At 36.3% G+C, this 18972-nt stretch overlaps 1 protein-coding gene across 1 annotated transcript; it reads left to right on the top strand.

Annotated features, from left to right (window-relative positions):
• Positions 1-1655: 1655 nt before the first annotated feature.
• On the top strand, positions 1656-3463 carry LOC132266485 (amino acid transporter AVT3B-like). Its single transcript, XM_059767363.1, has one exon. It carries the CDS (start codon positions 1938-1940, stop codon positions 3225-3227), a length of 1290 nt encoding a protein of 429 aa, XP_059623346.1. The 5' UTR covers positions 1656-1937; the 3' UTR covers positions 3228-3463.
• The last annotated feature ends 15509 nt before the right edge of the window (positions 3464-18972 follow it).

Raw genomic sequence — 18972 nt, 5'->3', positions numbered from 1 at the left:
TCTTCATCACATCAGATTTTTTTTCTTGTATACATAAAATTGCTTGAAAATTTTAATCTCTCTTGTTTTGTTTGTTGGCCTTTCTGTTTGTGTTGTTTATATTCTTGTTTTACTAATCTTACAAATTCTCTTTTATAAAAATAAATAGGTTTTATTTATTTGTAATATAGATCTGATAGTTTAGATTATGAGTTTGTTCCTATATGGGGGTCACAATCCCCATTTCTTGACGCCCGAGTTACTGTCTTGGGATATTCATATTGTCAACACAGTGATAGCTTAAATTAGTGAAATGCTTGAAACTCAGACGGGATATTTCTGCACTGTGATTTATCTGCTCTCGTGATTTGGGGATTCATTTTGTTTTTTGTATTTGTGGAGAGAATTGGCTCATCTAGAACCTGTTCCTGACTTTGAGTTGCTAAATGGCTCATCTAGAGTGGAGATCGATTTCCTTATATGATTAACATATGAGAGTAAGAAGCCTGGCAGGTCAAGGTCATGATAAGTGACTCTAGGAGGGCCGTTAAGAGTGGAAAACTGGGAAGAGGACGACTAAATATTCTCTCCATTAATATGTGTTTTGTGGTATACTGGAGATGACTGAGATCAACTCAGCAACATGACCCACTATTGGATTGATCTCAGCCCTTTTCAGTCCACTGCGGAATACAGGTGTATTGGAGAGGATGCGGATTCAAAGGGAACTCGAGTTTTATTTTTTATTTTCTACTTAAAATGGTTGCTTTCTGACTTTGAACTTCTATCATCGAATTGTCAATTTGAATAACTGAAATGGAATTACTCTACATTGAACTCCACAGAGCTGGTGGGGAGATCCCATCATGAAGTTTAATTCGAAGATAGAAGTTTAGCATAATAGATTATCATAGATTTAGCATGGGTTTGTGATATTTGTGAAATTGATTGAACAACCCATAGTCACCATCACAATCAAAGGTAATGCAAACACTTCTTTTATTAGGTATCAATCATCATTTTTTTTTATTCTTCTACCACCTTAAATGTTTTTCCGACTTGGCAGTGCTGCTTGCAGCAGTGGTCTCAATGGATAATATTGAATGTGCCCTTGTAGCTGAATGTCTAGCTTTGTAGTTTGCCATGAATTTGAAGGTTGGAGGAATGTTGTTTTTGAGGGTGATGCCCAGGTTGTATATTCGGCTCTACAAGGGACATTAAGAATTTATTAGTTTCTTCATTTGATGTGTGTCTCCTCTCTTATGTCCGTAGAGAAGCCAATAAAGTGGCTCATGCATTGGTTAATTTGTGTGTAGAGAGACTGGAAGGAAAGTGGATTCTCTCCCCCTTCTGTGGTCCTACAATTTGATCAGGATTATAATATTCGATTATTGCAATGAAATCTTTTTTATCTTTGCCAGGTTAAAAAAGAAAAAGAAAAAAAAGCAATGTATTTTTAGTTGCATATCCGAAAAATATATATTATTCTGATAATGAAAAGTATCTCTTATTGTTCTGCTCTCCTGCATCCTATTTAATTCCAATAATCAAATGTTTTGTTTAGACTTTAAAATCTCCCGTTTCAAACCCATCCACGTATTTTGTCGGTGATCCAAATGCAATTTGCACTCATTTTCCTCTTTTGTTTTGGGTTTTTCAAAAACAATTCTCAACTTGGTTAATATCATAATAGCAGCAGCCCCATCTCTCTCTTTTTCTCTCTCCACATATTACAATACAGATGAGAGAGAAGACTAGTGCATATCATCCTGTTCTCTCATTTGCATGTCTCCTTGAGCAAAACAATCTCCTGTCAAAGAAATCACCAAGTTCCACATTCCCTTGTGCTCTCCACTCCTCTTCTCAACACACAAAATTCAATTACAGCCGTCATCCGCCCCTCCCCCCCTCCCCTTACTCTCTCTCTCTCTCTATATATATATATCTCACAGGACACCATGGGATTTGAGAAAGAAGTGTGCTCATCCTCTCATGTGCTCCAAATTCCACGTCTATCCAGAGAGGACACTCCACTCCTCTCCAAATCCAAACACCTCTCCTCCCAATCCAAAACCTTCGCAAACGTCTTCATTGCTATAGTTGGCTCAGGTGTCCTTGGCCTCCCCTACACCTTCAAGAGGACAGGTTGGGTCATGGGTTCACTCATCCTCATCTCCGTTGCCTTCCTCACATACCACTGCATGATGTTGCTCATCCACACTCGTCGGCGACTCGAATCCCTCCACGGCTTCGCCAAGACCAAGATATCCTCCTTCGGCGATCTGGGTTTCGTTGTCTGTGGCCCCGTCGGCCGCTTCTCCGTTGACGCCATGATCGTCCTCTCCCAAGCCGGTTTTTGCATCAGCTACCTCATTTTCATTGCCAATACCTTAGCATACCTTTTCAATTACTCTTCAATCAATCTCAATCCCACAATATTGGGTTTTTCACCAAAGTCATTCTTCATCTGGGGTTGTTTTCCATTCCAATTGGGATTGAATTCGATTCCTTCGCTGACCCATTTGGCCCCTCTGAGCATTTTCGCCGATGTAGTCGATATCGGAGCAATGGGTGTGGTAATGATGGAAGATGTGTTGATTTTTCTGAAACAAAGGCCTGTTTTGCAAGCATTTGGGGGGTTTTCAGTGTTCTTCTACGGTCTGGGTGTGGCGGTCTACGCATTCGAAGGGATTGGAATGGTTTTGCCACTGGAATCAGAGATGAAAGACCGAAGCAAATTTGGGAAAATTCTGGGTTTGTCAATGGCTTTCATTTCCTTCATGTACGGTGGTTTCGGAGTTCTGGGTTACTTTGCATTCGGTGAAGAGACCAAAGACATAATCACAACCAATTTTGGGCAAGGTTTATTGAGCAGTCTGGTCCAGCTAGGTCTGTGTGTGAACCTGTTCTTCACTTTCCCATTGATGATGAACCCTGTTCATGAGGTGGTTGAGAGGAGGTTTTGCGAGGGCAAGTACTGTTTGTGGATGAGATGGGTTGTGGTTTTGGGGGTGAGTTTGGTGGCACTTTTGGTGCCCAATTTTGCAGATTTCTTGTCTCTGGTGGGGAGCAGTGTGTGTATAGTTTTGGGTTTTGTGTTGCCTGCTTTGTTTCACTTGGTAGTGCACAAGGATGAGTTGAGTAGGAAAAGGTTGGTGTTGGATATGGCAATTGTGGTGTTAGGGTTGATTTTTGGGATATCAGGAACATGTTCTTCTCTACTGGAGATTTTTGCAGCCATGGATTGACCAACTTTTTTTCTTTCTTAATAATTTTTATTTGAATTTTGATAAAATCGATTTTTTGCACTGTTTAAAATGAAAGATCAATATGTTGGGCCATGATGTGTTTGCTCAAGGAGCACAATTCAAAATGGTCCATAGCACATACACCTTGAGCCTAGCAATGCAAACCCATTAGCCAGCACACTCCAATATGAATCCTCAGTTGCACAGCAAAAATCAAAGACAATTTGCTCTCGAGCACAACAGAAACCAAAAGTAACTAAGAGCAACTTATTAGACAATTTACAAAACCAAATCAAATTACCGTAAATGAATTTTGACATACCAAACTATTTTCTGGGTGGATTTGTAGGATTGGGTTTATCAAGAAATGTCTTTTTCTGATAAGACATTGGAAGTGCATGGAGCAGGAAGACTAACATAAACGAGTACTTATATTTGGGAATATGATAAAAAATTGAAGAGGCATATCAAAGAGTAGGAGGACTAGCGGAAAACGAGTACTTATATTTGGGGATATGAGAAAGAATTGAAGATGAGGATCAGAACTAACACTAGACTAGAAATGAATTTATAGTTGAAGATTTGAGAAGGTAACACAGCGTCATGAAGGTTACAGTGTGGACCACGTGTAGTCCACAATACCACCGCAATAGTACGCTTGATGAATTCAATTACTTTACAGGTAGGTCAATAAAATTTAATTACTTTACAGTATAAATGTAAATTCCATTTCTTAACGTGATGTGCGACATGCGTGTGTTATATGAAATGTGCGTACATGCATGTGTAGCCCACTGAACATATTTTTTATTTTTTTACCAATAGAGTGATGACTTAAATAACTTGTGAATATATTCATAGGTTAGTAAATGTAACTTCCATTTAGATAACATAACCCACCTTGTCATTCCAACACGAAGAAATAAATTTTATTTAGAGATTTGATAAGGTAACATGTTACAATCACGTGAGAAGTATGGGTTGTGTAGTCACATTGCGACCGTAACACCATGCATGATGACTTCAACTACGTGTGATATACGTGTGTCATGTGAAATGTGCAGATCATATGTAGTATACCTTGCTAATGGAGTAATGAGTTGCAGATGAGAAGTAAATTTATATTTAGATATTTGAGAAGTTAATACAACGTTACGTGTCAATTGTGAAATAAATATAGACCACACATGTAGTCCTGTTATCGCAACGGACGTGAGGAATTCAATTGATTTATAAGTTAATACATGCAAATTGGATTTAGAGATTTAAAACTAACGTGACGTGATGTGGCAAATGTAACAATGCGTCACCACCGCAATAGTACGCTTGGTGAATTCAAGCGTACTATTAGACTAACACTAGACTAGAAATGAATTTATAGTTGAAGATTTGAGAAGGTAACACAGCGTCATGAAGGTTACAGTGTGGACCACGTGTAGTCCACAATACCACCGCAATAGTACGCTTGATGAATTCAATTACTTTATAGGTAGGTTAATAAAATTCAATTACTTTACGGTATAAATGTAAATTGCATTTCGTAACGTGATGTGCGACATGCGTGTGTCATATGAAATGTGTGGACCCGCATGTGTAGCCCACTGAACTTATTTTTTATTTTTTTACCAATAGAGTGATGACTTAAATAACTTGTGAATATATTGATAGGTTAGTAAATGTAAGTTCCATTTAGATAACATAACCCACCTTGTCATTGCAACACGAAGAAATAAATTTTATTTAGAGATTTGATAAGGTAACATGTTCCAATCACGTGAGAAGTGTGGGTTGTGTAGTCACATTGCGATCGTAACACTATGCATGATGACTTCAACTACGTGCGATATACGTGTGTCCTGTGAAATGTGCAGATCATATGTAGTATACCTTGTTAATGGAGTAATGAGTTGCAGATGAGAAGTAAATTTATATTTAGATATTTGAAAAGTTAATACAACGTTACGTGTCAATTGTGTGATAAGTATAGACCACACATATAATCCTGTTATCGCAACGGATGTGATGAATTCAATTGATTTATAAGTTAATACATGCAAATTGGATTTAGAGATTTAAAAACTAACGTGACGTGATGGCAAATGCATGTAATATGAAATATGGTGTAACCCACCCAACTCGGTTTTATAACTTTGATGTATCATTTACGGATAGATTAGTAAATGTATATTCAAGTGGGACCATATATAACCCACATTGTCATTGTGAACACAGATATAATAGGTTTTTATGGTGCCCACAATATTTATTTTTGCACACTGTCAAAATAATTCTTTAATACGGTTATATGTTTTAATATATACATGTTATATCCATGGTGATGAAACTTAATTACCGCCTTGAGCCAACTAAATTTTTAATACTAATTTTCCGTTTTGTCGGTTTTAATATATCATTCTACACATATAGAGCTCAATAGATTTTAAATGTTTCACACTAAAGGGAGTTTTAAACTTTTATTGAATAGATAAAAAGGCTAATTTAAATTATTTTATATCCATAAAAAATAACACACCCTTTCATCATTAAGAAGTTAAACATGTTCATGTATTTTCAATTTTTACGTTTATTAAATTTTCACACGTTTTTTTTTTTTTAAAATTATAAATTTCATGGTAATTTAGATGAGCATTTGAAGGTTGGGTAGACTTTATATATTTATTTATTTTTCTGAAATTCAAGCAATTTTTATAATTTTGAAAATATGTACAACAGACCATAGTCCACAGAAGGAAATACAAATGGCCCATTACAAAGGCCCAACCACAAATCAGGGCAAGCCTGATTGAAAATCCTACCCACACAAGCCCAAAAGGCCCTACAAACAACATTTGAAATTATTAAATCAACGTTTACAAGCTATGCTCCGGTGAAACAGCCATTACGAGCAACTCTTCACAGCTCAGTCTCTGCCACCTCCTCGTTGGTAGATTTAAACTAAAAATCTGTGCATTCTTTTCACTTCGTCATATTTTTCAAGATTTATGAATTTACCTTTGGAAATGTATATATATATATATATATATATATATATCTATACAAGTTGGAAAATTATTAGTGTAGATCTTTATACACCATTCTTTTCCAAGAAACTTTAAGATCATCATAAAACAATTTGTGGACAAATGATGACTGCAATCCCATAGAATGACCCATCTTTTTTATTTTTTATTTTTTTTATTTTTTTATTTTTTAAGAAACACTTTGATTCAAATATGTGACTAAAGCAGTGGCATATTTGACTTTATGTAGAAATATTGGGGGTATTATTAATGTTATGGTCACTCTATGGGATTACAACTGTTTAAGGACTTTTTTTACTCTATTTTTTCTTTTCCTTTCTTATTATTTAATTATTATTATTTTGGGTTATGAATCCAATTGTGTCATAATTTTTATAAAGTATGGTTGTAAATATGTATTTATTAACCCCTTCTTCTTCTCATACTTTTTCATTTCATCTTGGATGTTTATTGCATCATGTGAAATATTTCACTCTTATAGAATTTTCTTTTTAGTTGATTCGGACTAATTTTCTTGTTTTCTCCATAAGAGTATAAAATTTGGAATTGAATATATAGAATCTGAAAACAAATACTTAACTGAGCAAATATTTCATGTATATCACTCTTATAATTTGGAAAGAATAAATAAGATATCCCACGCCAACCAAATTTGCATAACTGAAACAATGATTCCTTTAAAATCTCAAGGCTGCAATAAGCCCTTTCTTTGTTTACATCATTATAAAAAAAAAAATAAGAAAAAAAAAAATGAACGATTTAACATGATACAAACTCATCTCACAACTGAAGTTTCAAATTCGAGTATGTCTCGTCTCACATATACATACTGGTCAAACATATTCACCGCATTGGGTTGTGGCTGCATGTTACCAGCCAACGCAAGCTGCTGCAAATAAAAAAAACGTTGTCACCGACCAAATTCAATCCGATAGACAGCTATCCCATGAATGGAGCTGATGACAGTAGAGATATGTGGCCCATTTGATTCACCTCATCAGCTGGGAACTAATACGAGCTGTTGTGGTTGTACACGTGAAAAATCACATATTGCCTGCGGGACTTATGGTGTTGGTAGACACCACTCCACGGCCTGACTATCCTGAGTGGAGCTAGCTTTGTAACTATGGATCAGCTAAGCATTAGTTTGCTCCACTCCACCCAGGGAATGTGAGTCCAAGGCCTGTTGGTTTGGCTCAGACTCGATGCAAATGCCTGTAGGATTACTCAAATTCGAATTCATGTCTAGAGGCAACTGACGTCCAAGATCAATTTTACATTGTTCAAAAGTGATCATGCCATCAAGTTTGAGTAAGATCAATACATTTTCACATGCCTTGGACTCACATTCCCTGGGTGGTGTGGATCAAACTAATGCTCAACTGATCCATAATTACTGAGCTAGCTCCACTTAGATAAGTCATGCTGTGGAGTGGAGTCTACAACACTATGGGGTACGTTCGCTGGCAATCTGTGATTTTTCATTTATGCAATTGCAACAGCTCATGTCAGATCCGTACATACAAGCTGACGAGGTGAATCTAATGGGTCACATATCTTAGCGGCCATGAGCTCCATTCATGGGAAGCTATCTATCGGGTTGACTCTGTTGGGCGACAACGCTTTTATGGAGCAACTGCTTGTGTTGCCCAGTAACATGCAGTCACAGCCTAATTCGGTGAATATGTTTGGATAGGATGTGTATATGTAGAGATGAGACATATTCAAATTTTAATCTTCAGATGTGAGATGGATTTGTATCTGTTAAATCGTACGATTTACAGATCTAAATCACTCCGAATGAATTTTTATATTTGTGACCAAGCTGTCACTTATTGAGAAAAATGGCTTATCAAGAAATAGCGTTTCCTCGTAAATTTTTGAACATGGATGAGACATTTCAATGGGTAGCAAGAAGGTGTATGAGGACTAACAGAAACCGCACGAAGTTGGATTAGGTATTTAATAATGTAAGCCAAAAAACTAAAGAGTACATGGATTCGACAATACACTGCACGTTGGAGGAATAAAGAATGAAGAGTAGACTTACATTTTACTGGGATTGACGAGTAATAGCAAGGTGAGAAGCAAATTTCTATTTACTGATTTGAGAAGGTAAGGTAGTTTCACGTGCCGCTCGTGTGAAAGTGTGTGCCGCATATGTAGTCCACATCACCATTATAATAATGGGATAAGATGACTTCTATCGTTTGGAATGAATTGTGTGTCATTAATAGATAAGTTGATTTAATATGGAGACCGCACATGTGTATCGTGTGAGGTGTGTGGGTCGCATGTGTAAGTACACATTGTCATTGCAATACTCGTATGATGAATTCAATTACTTGCAACTTAATTACAACATTTAGCTGTGATTGACTTCAAGTACTTGTACACCGTTGCAATACTGAGGTGTAATGATTTCGTTTCGTGTTCTACATCATTTACAAAATGAATATTTGATTTGGAGATTTGTGAAGGTAACACAACGTGATATATGTGTTTTGTGTAGTATACAGTTTCATTGCAAGTTGTGATGTAATTCAATTTTTGAATCATTTATCATTAGGTTAGCAAAGACATGTTCGTGTTTCAATTAGTGGTGTTGTGATAACATTAAGTGCAACGTATTCTATTGGATCATATGTTGCAGCAAATGTCTGTTAAAATTATAGTGAGTATTCAAAGTAGGAATAAGTACGCATTTTATGCTTCAAAAATTAATTATACTCCACCTATATTTTTAAATTATATATATCACACAACATGTATTTGATCATTTTGTGAACCGCAATTCTTTTTTTTTTTACTCAAGAGGCAGATTAATAGAGTGTTGTATTAGTATTGCATTGCATTCATTCTTTGAAATGGTTATATTTTTTAATATATACATGTTATATATTTCCATAGTGATGAAACTTAATTATTGCCTTGAAACAACTGAAATTGTTAATACTAATTTTCTTTCTCGTGGGTGTTAATCTATCATTCTACACATAAAGTTCAATAAATTTTAATTGTTTCACACTTAAACGGTGTTTTAAACTTTTATTAAATAGATAAAAATGTTACTTTATATTAATTTATATCCGTCAGAAATAACACCCTTCTTTCAATTCTTACATGGATAAATTTTTTATGTGCTTTTCTTTTGAATTCCATGCTAATTGAGATGAGCATTTTATGGTTGAGTAGAATTTGTTCACCATTCATTTTGACATCGCTGTTAGTCATAAGTCTCAAACTATAATTTCTTCTTGTGGTTGAGAGGATTTTTTTTAATTCTCACTCTTTATTGGAAAAATATATATACTTTTTAGAACGAAAAAAATATATAATTACATAAAATATATAAAAAAAACTAACAACTTTTAATAGGGTGAAATATATGGTGACGGTTTGAGTCCCCTAAGAATAAATTGATGTGTGAGTTTCTTGCCAATGAAATATATATATAGATAAAATCAAATGTTTTAGCTTCATGGGTTATTTCAATTAATTTAATTATATAGTTACATAAATGAATAGTAAAAGTTATACTAGTCTCAAGTTCTTTTACAATGTCCCACTCAACTACTGGTCACCCAAGGTTCTAAGTTACATTGCAAGTGTTATTGGAAAACCTCTATTTGCTGATGCGAATACTCAAAACATTGATAGAATTGATTTTGCAATGGTTTGTGTTGAAATCACACCCCTCTCACCCCTACCTGAAACCTTCCATGTTAGATCAAAAGGAAACAAATTAGAGGAAGTCAAGGCTGTCTATCAATGGTTACCAGAGGTGTGTACCAATTGTGAATCATTTGAACACACAAGTGGCCAATGTGCTCACTCCTCCACAAACATTGTCCCTGAAATTACCAATCCCATCACCAATGACAAGGTCTCTTGTGAACAAGAGTGGAGAATTGTTGCAAGTAGGAAAAAGAAGAAATCCAGTTGCACTGCTATCCCAAATCCTTTTGGTCAATCAACTTCCCACACACTCCAGCATGAAGCTTCCTCCTCCAGACCGCATCCAATCAAGACAAAAAGCAATGTTTGCATGCCTGAATTAGAAATCCTTCCCACAGAAACTACCACCACTAATACAGTGGCAAATTTTTGTCTGCCTGATCGCTCCCTTGTTGATCCTCCACAAGCCATGCAATTAAAAGCACTGGACCTAGTTGTAGACCTAACTTGCCATAATTTGACAGTTGAAAGAGAGGTTGCACTTCCTCCAGCCTCCATCCCCATATCCAACAATTTTGCTGCCTTGCAATTTGCTGAAAATGCAAGTGGAGAGGATGTTTGTGTTATCAATGATGATGATATTTCAGAAGATGAAGATGCATCCAACCAAGACTCTTATGATCCATCATACTCTCCAATTGTCAACAAAGCCCTGAAAACCAGGAAACCTTCTCATGGTAAACATTCCAAGACAGGAAAGAAGCCAAAGATCATTAAGCCAAAGTTGTCCAATGTGTCTACTCTCGAAGGGTTTAGGGGGTTATGCAAACTCACTAGCTCCTCTCAATGAATTGGGCAGCATGGAATATTAGGGGGTTGAACTCTCACCCCAAACAAGTAGAGGTGAAAAATTTGATCAAGGATTCTAGTTTAAGCATGGTTACAATACTGGAAACAAAAGTTTGTGCACTCAATATGGACGCAATTCACAAGTTTATTGCCCCTAATTGGAACATTAGATGTAACTACCTTTCTTCAGCAATGGGAAGAGTGTGGGTACTATGGAATCCACTTGTCATGTCTCTAATTGTTATGTCTGAGACCAGTCAAGTGCTCAATTGTGCTGTGTGGTTGAATGACCTTAAAGTTAGATGTCTTGTATCATTGGTTTATGCTGCCAATACACACACAGAGAGGTTGTATCTGTGGAGGAGCCTCAGGCAGCACAATGAACCTGGTGTCCCTTGGATTCTTATGGGCAACTTTAATGTTACCCTCAGTATTAATGAAGCTTTTGGTGGTGCACCAAGGTGGTCTCAGGGGATGGAGGATTTTAAAAACTGTGTTTTTAGAAATGAGCTTGAGGACCTAAGATACACTGGAATATTCTTTTCATGGACTAATAGCAACCTTGGAGCAGCTAACATCTCAAAGAAACTTGATAGAGTGCTTGTCAACTAAGATTGGATGAGCATGTTCCCACAATCCTCAGCTGATTTCCTTCCCCATGGCATATCTGACCACTCGCCAATGGTGGTTAAACTTGGTTTAATTGCTCCAAAGAAGAACATCCCCTTTAGATTTTTCAACTTCTGGGCTGCAAGTGACAAATTTCTTGGTATTGTTCAACAAGGCTGGCAGCTGCAAGTCCAGGGCACAAAAATATTTTGTGTGGTCCAAAAATTGAGAGCTCTCAAACACCCATTGAAAATGTTGAATAGAAATGATTATGGTGATATTTCATTAAAGGTTGCAGCATGTAAAGAGGAGCTTACACAATGTCAAACATGCCTTAACCAAAACCCTGCAGATGACATGCTGAGAATTAATGAGAAAGAGATTGCAAAGAGATATGCTGATCTATGCTTGGCATAAGAGATGTTTTTCAAACAGAAAGCTCAGGTTCATTGGCTTAGAGTGGGTGACCAGAACACAGCTTACTTTATAAAGTGCTTCTTTTCAAAGGCTAACAAAAGGAAGATTGTCTCAATTGAGGACCATAATGGAGAAGTGTTGCAGGGGATTGATCTTCAGAATGCATTCCTTAATCACTTTCAGAACTTGCTGGGACAGAGCTACAATCACTATCCAGGTATGTCATCTTTTTCCAATCTTATTTCCAAATTTGCTCCTGCCAACCTCATCCCTCCACTCACTGACATACCCACAGATTTGGAAATCCAGTAAAGCATTCTATCCATCAATCCTTATAAAAGCCCTGGTCCTGATGGCTTTAACTCATGTTTCTTCTCTCATGCTTGGCCTATCATTGGCCAAGAAATCACAGCCGCAATCAAGGATTTTTTCATCTCAGGAAGAATGCTTGCTGAAATCAATTGCTCTTACATTGCACTTGTTCCCAAAGTCCCTAATCTCACCACTGTCAATGACTATAGGCCAATATCCTGTTGTAACCTAATCTACAAAGCCATCTTTAAACTTATTGCCAACAAATTAAGCCTTGTCTTACCTTCAATCATAAGCATTACCCAAACTGCTTTTGTAAAACAAAGACACATCACAGATAATATCCTTCTTGCTCATGAATTGCTTAATGGTTATCATAAATCATCACATCCCCCTTCCTGTACCCTCAAAATTGATCTTAGAAAGGCATTTGACACCATCCATTGGCAATTTATCCTTGATACTCTACAACTCTTTGGTTTCCCACAACTATTTATACATTGGGTTTCACAATGTATAACCACACCTTCATATACCATCTCACTCAATGGACAGCTATGTGGGTTTTTCAAAGGTAAAAGGGGGGTTAGACAAGGTGATCCCATTTCCCCCCAACTTTTTGTACTTGCCATGGAGGTTTTAACTTTGTTACTTAACATGGCCATCTCCCAAAGCAATAGTTTCAAGTACCATTGGAGATGTAGTAAACTTTCCTTATCCCATTTAGCATTTGCTGATGACATTATGCTGTTCTCTTATGGTGACTTATCTTCTGTGGGAGTGCTTCACACTGCATTGAGTAATTTCATGACCTTCTCTGGACTCTCCATCAATTGTTCCAAGAGCCAAGCATTCTTTGCAGGTGTTGATCAGCACACAATGAACATCATTGCCTCCTTACTACAATTTGAGATTGGTAACCTACCAATCACATACCTTGGGTTACCACTATCCTCTTCAGCTCTCAATGCCAAAGATTGCCAGATTTTAGTCCAGAAGATCACAGCCAGAATTAGCCAATGGACTTCAAGATTTCTCTCATATACAGGAAGGGCATTACTCATTAAATCTATCCTCTTCTCCATCCAAGCTTACTGGACTCAAGCCTTCATCCTCCCCATGAAAGTTATTGATCAAATCAATCAAATTTTGAGATGTTTCTTTTGGTCTGGAACTGATCTCAAGAAGACCGGTGCTAAAGTTGCTTGGACAGCCATCTGCAGGCCAAAAAGGTTTGGTGGTCTTGGGTTTCCTTGCCTTGAGCTCACAAATAGAGTGTCAAGTCTCAAGCACTTGTGGAGACTGTGTTCTAAAAATGATAGTCTATGGGTGGCATGGACCTATAGGTACCTCATTAAAAACAAATCCATTTGGACTGTCAAAGCTTCTTCCAATAATTCAGGATTTTGGCGAAGGTTGCTTAAGTTGAGAAGTATGGCAAGAGGCTTGCTTAAGCATAGGGTTGGAGCTAGGCAGAGTACAAGCTTATGGAATGACTACTAGCTCCCGAATGGTCCCATTGCAATTCAACTTGGCTTCACTGATGTGGAAATTCTTCAACTGGATCCCCAAATCACAGTTGATAGCCTAATTTCCAACCATCAGTGGACCATCCCCAGCTCACTACATCATATCCCATTCTTCCAAAGTCAAGACTTCAATACAAAGCTCATTAGTTTGCCCCTTCCAACCACTGATCCAGATCATGTGGAATGGCTTCCAAGCTCAACAAAGGATTACTCTCACAAACTCATTATGGATTACTTTGCAGCTCCTTCTTTGGTTTTTGCTTGGGTCCACCTTATATGGTTCAAACACCACATCCCAAAGCATGGTTTTATTGCTTGGCTTGCCCTCAAGGAGAGATTAACAACACTGGATACTAAACCAATGTAGAAGAAACACTATACCAATACATGTTACCTTTGCCTATCAGCTGAAGAATCTGCGGACCACTTATTTTTCAAATGTCCATACAGCAACCTCATTTGGAATTTCATTCAGCATGCTGCAGGCTTCTACATCAATCCTAACAATTGGAGAGATCTGATTTCATGGTGCTCAGAAACATGGACACAGAACCATTTCATTACACACAAGCTGCTTCTTTCAAGTGCCATCTACTTCATTTGGCAGGAGAGGAATGCAAGAGCATTCAGGAACAAAGCAGCCTCAGCTATTCACATCATCTACCTAATCAAGAGTTGCATCAGAGCAAGGCTTTCATCCCTTAAACTAAGGTCTGGTTCAGAAATTAGGAAGATTGGATCTCCTGAAGCTCTCCACCAGTTATTTCTTCAAGGTTGTTCGTATGCAAATGGTCAGTCCTGGTTCTTAATTGATTAAATGGTATTATGCTAATATATGATTATTGAGAATAGGAGATATTGAAAACAGATTTGAAATTGCCAGGTGGAACAATTTACATTCTTGAAAAGCAGTTGTGGTGTATTAGAAAATGTATAGGTATTGTATCATGTTTTGCTATCTTCTTTGGTGATCATGTGGCAACACTTGTTGTTATAGCCCTTGGCTTGTAATGTCCTTTATGGACCTATTGTATATTCTCCTTTTATTTATCAAAGCTTACCTTTTTACCTAAAAAAAAAAAAAGAAGTTCTTTTATATCAATATTTCTGGATGCGCTTGTAAAACCAATTTTAGGTAAGAGATAATCAATGATCTTGTTGAGCTCATATCCTCCAGTCGTGGAATCAAGAAACTTAATCACGTTCTCCGAAAAAAAGAAGGAAAAGAAACTTAGTCATAAATTTTTCACACACACACACACACACACACACACACACACACACACACACACACACACATATATATATATATATATATATATATATATCTTACTATAAATTTAACAATGGGTTCCACTTTAGTGCATCAATTTAATAATTTTATTATTATTATTATTATTATTATTATATTTTATAAAGCACGAGTTTGTAAGATGGTTGAATATAGGTAATTATTAACCTTTTTTTTTTTTTTTTCATCTAAACCTTTTCCATTTCACGTGGAATTAAAATCTTATAGAATTGAAGACGGGCTAATTTTTTAGTTTTTCTAAAAGAGTTTTAATTCAGAATTGAATATTCAGAATCTGAAAACGAATACTGATCTCTTCTCCATCAAGCAAATTTTCATGTGGAGTGTATCACTCTTATAATTTGAAAGAATAAATAAGACACCACAAGTCAACAAAAATCCCGTATGACTGAAACTGTTTTTTTTTCTTCAAGATTTCAAGGTTACAATAAACTCTTCCTTTTTTTACATAAGAAGATTTAAAATTAAATAAAATATTTATAAAAAAAACCAAAAAGAACAAATATTTTTCATCGTCATTAGGTTGCAGCGAATAGAAGCAGTTGCCGCAGAATAGTTGTCACCTAGTAAGATTCAACCCGGCATATTTGTCAACCCGGCATATTCGTCCATTGGATTCACCTCATCAGTGCATGTGGGGAACTGATACAGGATGTTGTGACTGTACATGTGTATAATCACATATTGCTTGCCAACCAATGGTATTGGTGGACTTCACTCCAAAACCTAGCTTGCCTGAGTGAAGGTAGCTTGATAATTAAGGATCAATTGAGCATTAGTTTGATTCACACCACCTAGAGAATACGAGTCCAAAGCGTGCGTAGTGATGTTGGTCTGACTCGAATTCGATGGCATGATCACTTTTGAAAGATGTACAAATGATTTTGGGCGTCGGTTGCCTCTAGGCATAAATCCGAACAATCCTGATTGTGATCCGAATTTATACCAACTAAACCAGATCATAATTAGGACTGCTCGAATTCATGTATAGAGGTAACCTACGCCCAAGATCATTTGTACATCTTCCAAAAGTGATCATGCCATCAAATTCGAGTCAGATCACCACCATTATGCACACCTTTAGACTCACATTCCCTAGGTGGAGTGGAGCAAACTAATGCTATCCATAATTACAGAGCTAGTTCCATTCTAGTGAGTCCGGCTATGGAATGGAGCCTACCAACACCATGGGATCCACGGCCAATCTGTGATTTTTCACAAGTACAACCACAATAGCTCGTATCAATTCCATATATGCCGTAAAACACAACACAAAAGAAAGAATAATATCCCAATTTGAATCTGAGATTGGTTCTCAAGCACAACACAAAGGAAAGATAACAAAGGAGAAGCTTGTTAGACGATTTACAAAATCAAATTAAAGGACCCAAATCACGAATATTAAGATCTAGAAAGATACCAAAATAATTTTAAGTGGATTTGTAAAATTGGGACTTATGAAGAAATGACTTTTCCCCCGGTAAGTATTTGAACATGGATGAGACATTACATGGGCACCAAAACGGAGTATGAGAATAGCCGAAAACAGGTATATTTGGGAAACTGGGACAAACAATTGAAGATCGACATGGATTGCACAAAGAAGTGAATAATTAGGCAATGCACTAATCAAGAAGAGGACGATTATTACGTGGAGACGAGAAGTGAATTTATATTGGGATATTTGAGAAGGTAAGAAAGCGTGAATTTATATTGGGAGATTTGAGAATGTAAGACAGCGTTATGTGACAAATATATAACAAGTGAGGTCCGTATGTGTAGTTTACCCAACCGTTGTGGACCACTTACATCCTACCATTGCAGCACTCATGTTACCACCCGTGTGATAGTGTGGACCACATGTGTAGTACATCTTACAGTTGCAACATCATCACTAGTGTGACAAGTGTGGGTATAGTTCACCCTATCATGCAAGTTGCAATGCTGTCATCACTTTAATGGTTTGCAACGTCTTGTACATCATAATAGATAGGTTACTAAATGTATATTCGATTTGAGAAGGTAACGGTATACATGTTTGAAAAGTGTGAATAACATGTGTAACCCAACTTACAATATTACGTATAATTACTTCATTTGCTTTGCCAAGGCTATTTGAAGATTTGAGAAGATAAAGCATGCATAGCCTGTAACATGTTATGCATCTTTAGATTAGTAATTTTTTTTTTTTTTTTGGCACACGTAATTGCAGATTGGTGGCTTTAATTTGTGGGTTTTTGCAAACTAGCAACAGAAGTTTTGTGCATTATTTACCGTTAGCTTAGTAAATACATGTGTGGCTTTGATTCGTGGCTTCAATTTGTGGGCTACCTAGACTATAAATGCAGATTCGTGGCCTAAATTGTGGAATGTGATAGACGTTTCATGCAAGGTCTTTTTTTACTGTTGGGCATGAGTGTGATGAATGTTACTTGCAACATTTTATTGACCGTGGTGTATCATTTACACTTAGGTTAATAAAAGTAGATTGTTATCTCGATTCAACACTGGCAAATGCAATTATCGTGGCTTTATTATGTGGGGCTAATCAGACTAGTTAGTAAATACAAATTACTGAACTCAAATTGTGACCTAGCCAGATTTAAAACAAGTCTTGGTGTAATTTCTTGAGTTTTAAGATATATAGTGCATCATTTACAACTGGTTAGTAAATGTAAATTCGTGGCTTGTGACACTAACCAGACACTTGGATATGAAAACTTGCTAAACGTTTGTTTACTCAGTGTTGGGTTTGTAAATCTTGATTTCTAAACTCCATTTGTGGGGCCTAACAAGACTTCGCTGTGATGACTTCATTTGGTTAACATGTATTGCTAACGCTTTTGTATTGAGTTAGTAATGACAGATGCATCTTTCATCTTATTTATTTTTCATTTAAAAAACAAAAAAGAAAAACAAATACTTCTATTCACATATATCTTCATCTTTTTTTATTTTTCCTCTGTAATGTTTCTTATATATATATATATATATATATATATATGGTTGTGGAACCAGTTGTGCTATAATTTTTATAAAGTACGAGTTTGTAATATAATTATATATAGGTAATTTTTAATCCCCTTTTTATCTTATCTAAATCTTTTCCATTTCATATTGGATGTTTATTGCATTATGTGAATTAAATTTTTTATAGAATTGAAGGCCAGCTAATTTCTTGTTTTCCCATGAGAGTTTAAAATTCGGCATTGAATATATAGAATTTGAAAACTATTATTGACCTGTACGTTCTCCACTAACTCGATCGCTGAGCAAATATTTCATGTGTATCTCTTGTATTGGATAACATATTTCACAAAACATCTATATAACTGAAATTATTTTTTCTTCAAAATCTCAATGCTGAAATAAACACTTACTTATTTTACAATTAAAAAAATATATATATAATAATAACATAAACAAGCACTTCATTAATCTCAAGAGGTTGGTGTAATTAAAAAAGACAACCCGATTGTCTAGTTGAAAAAGACTTAATCGGATCTTTTGAAACATCAGATCCTATGAGTGTGAAACAAGAGTTACGCCGGGTGCGGAAATTGTTAGTTGATTTCTATTGTGATTAACTCCTTTATGACATAGATCTGATTATTAGGTCAACTTGCTCAATTTATGATTGATTAAATTATCTGATCAATTTAAACATCTACAATCACAAATATATGAAAAGTAAAGCAAGTTAGAGTCAGAGAGATTGCACCAGGATTTTAGCGAGGAAACCCCAGTTGATAAAATACGTCAACTGTTATGGGAAAAACCTCGTAGACTTTGTAGTCCAAAGTAAACCAATCCACTATGCTTGAAACAAAGTATACCAAACTTTGACTCTGGCTCACACCCTATCGTTCTACACCACACCAAACGCTGACGATCTTCTGGCTTTGCGACTCCCCGTCCAACAGCAACTTAACCTCAGGCTTACACTTGATATTTATAGAAGAATAGCAGGTAGATCAGACAACACTCCACGAATGCTC

This window comes from Cornus florida, unplaced genomic scaffold (genome assembly GCF_030987335.1).
Source record: "Cornus florida cultivar Cherokee Brave unplaced genomic scaffold, ASM3098733v1 CherokeeBrave_3.0.0_Hap2_Chr07, whole genome shotgun sequence".
Taxonomy (NCBI): domain Eukaryota; kingdom Viridiplantae; phylum Streptophyta; class Magnoliopsida; order Cornales; family Cornaceae; genus Cornus; species Cornus florida.
This window is presented reverse-complemented; position numbering and strand designations above follow the sequence as displayed.

What these genes read in the sequence shown, in the direction of transcription:
- LOC132266485 (XM_059767363.1), top strand. Translation starts at nt 1,938, where the DNA reads ATGGGATTTGAGAAAGAAGTGTGCTCATCCTCTCATGTGCTCCAAATT.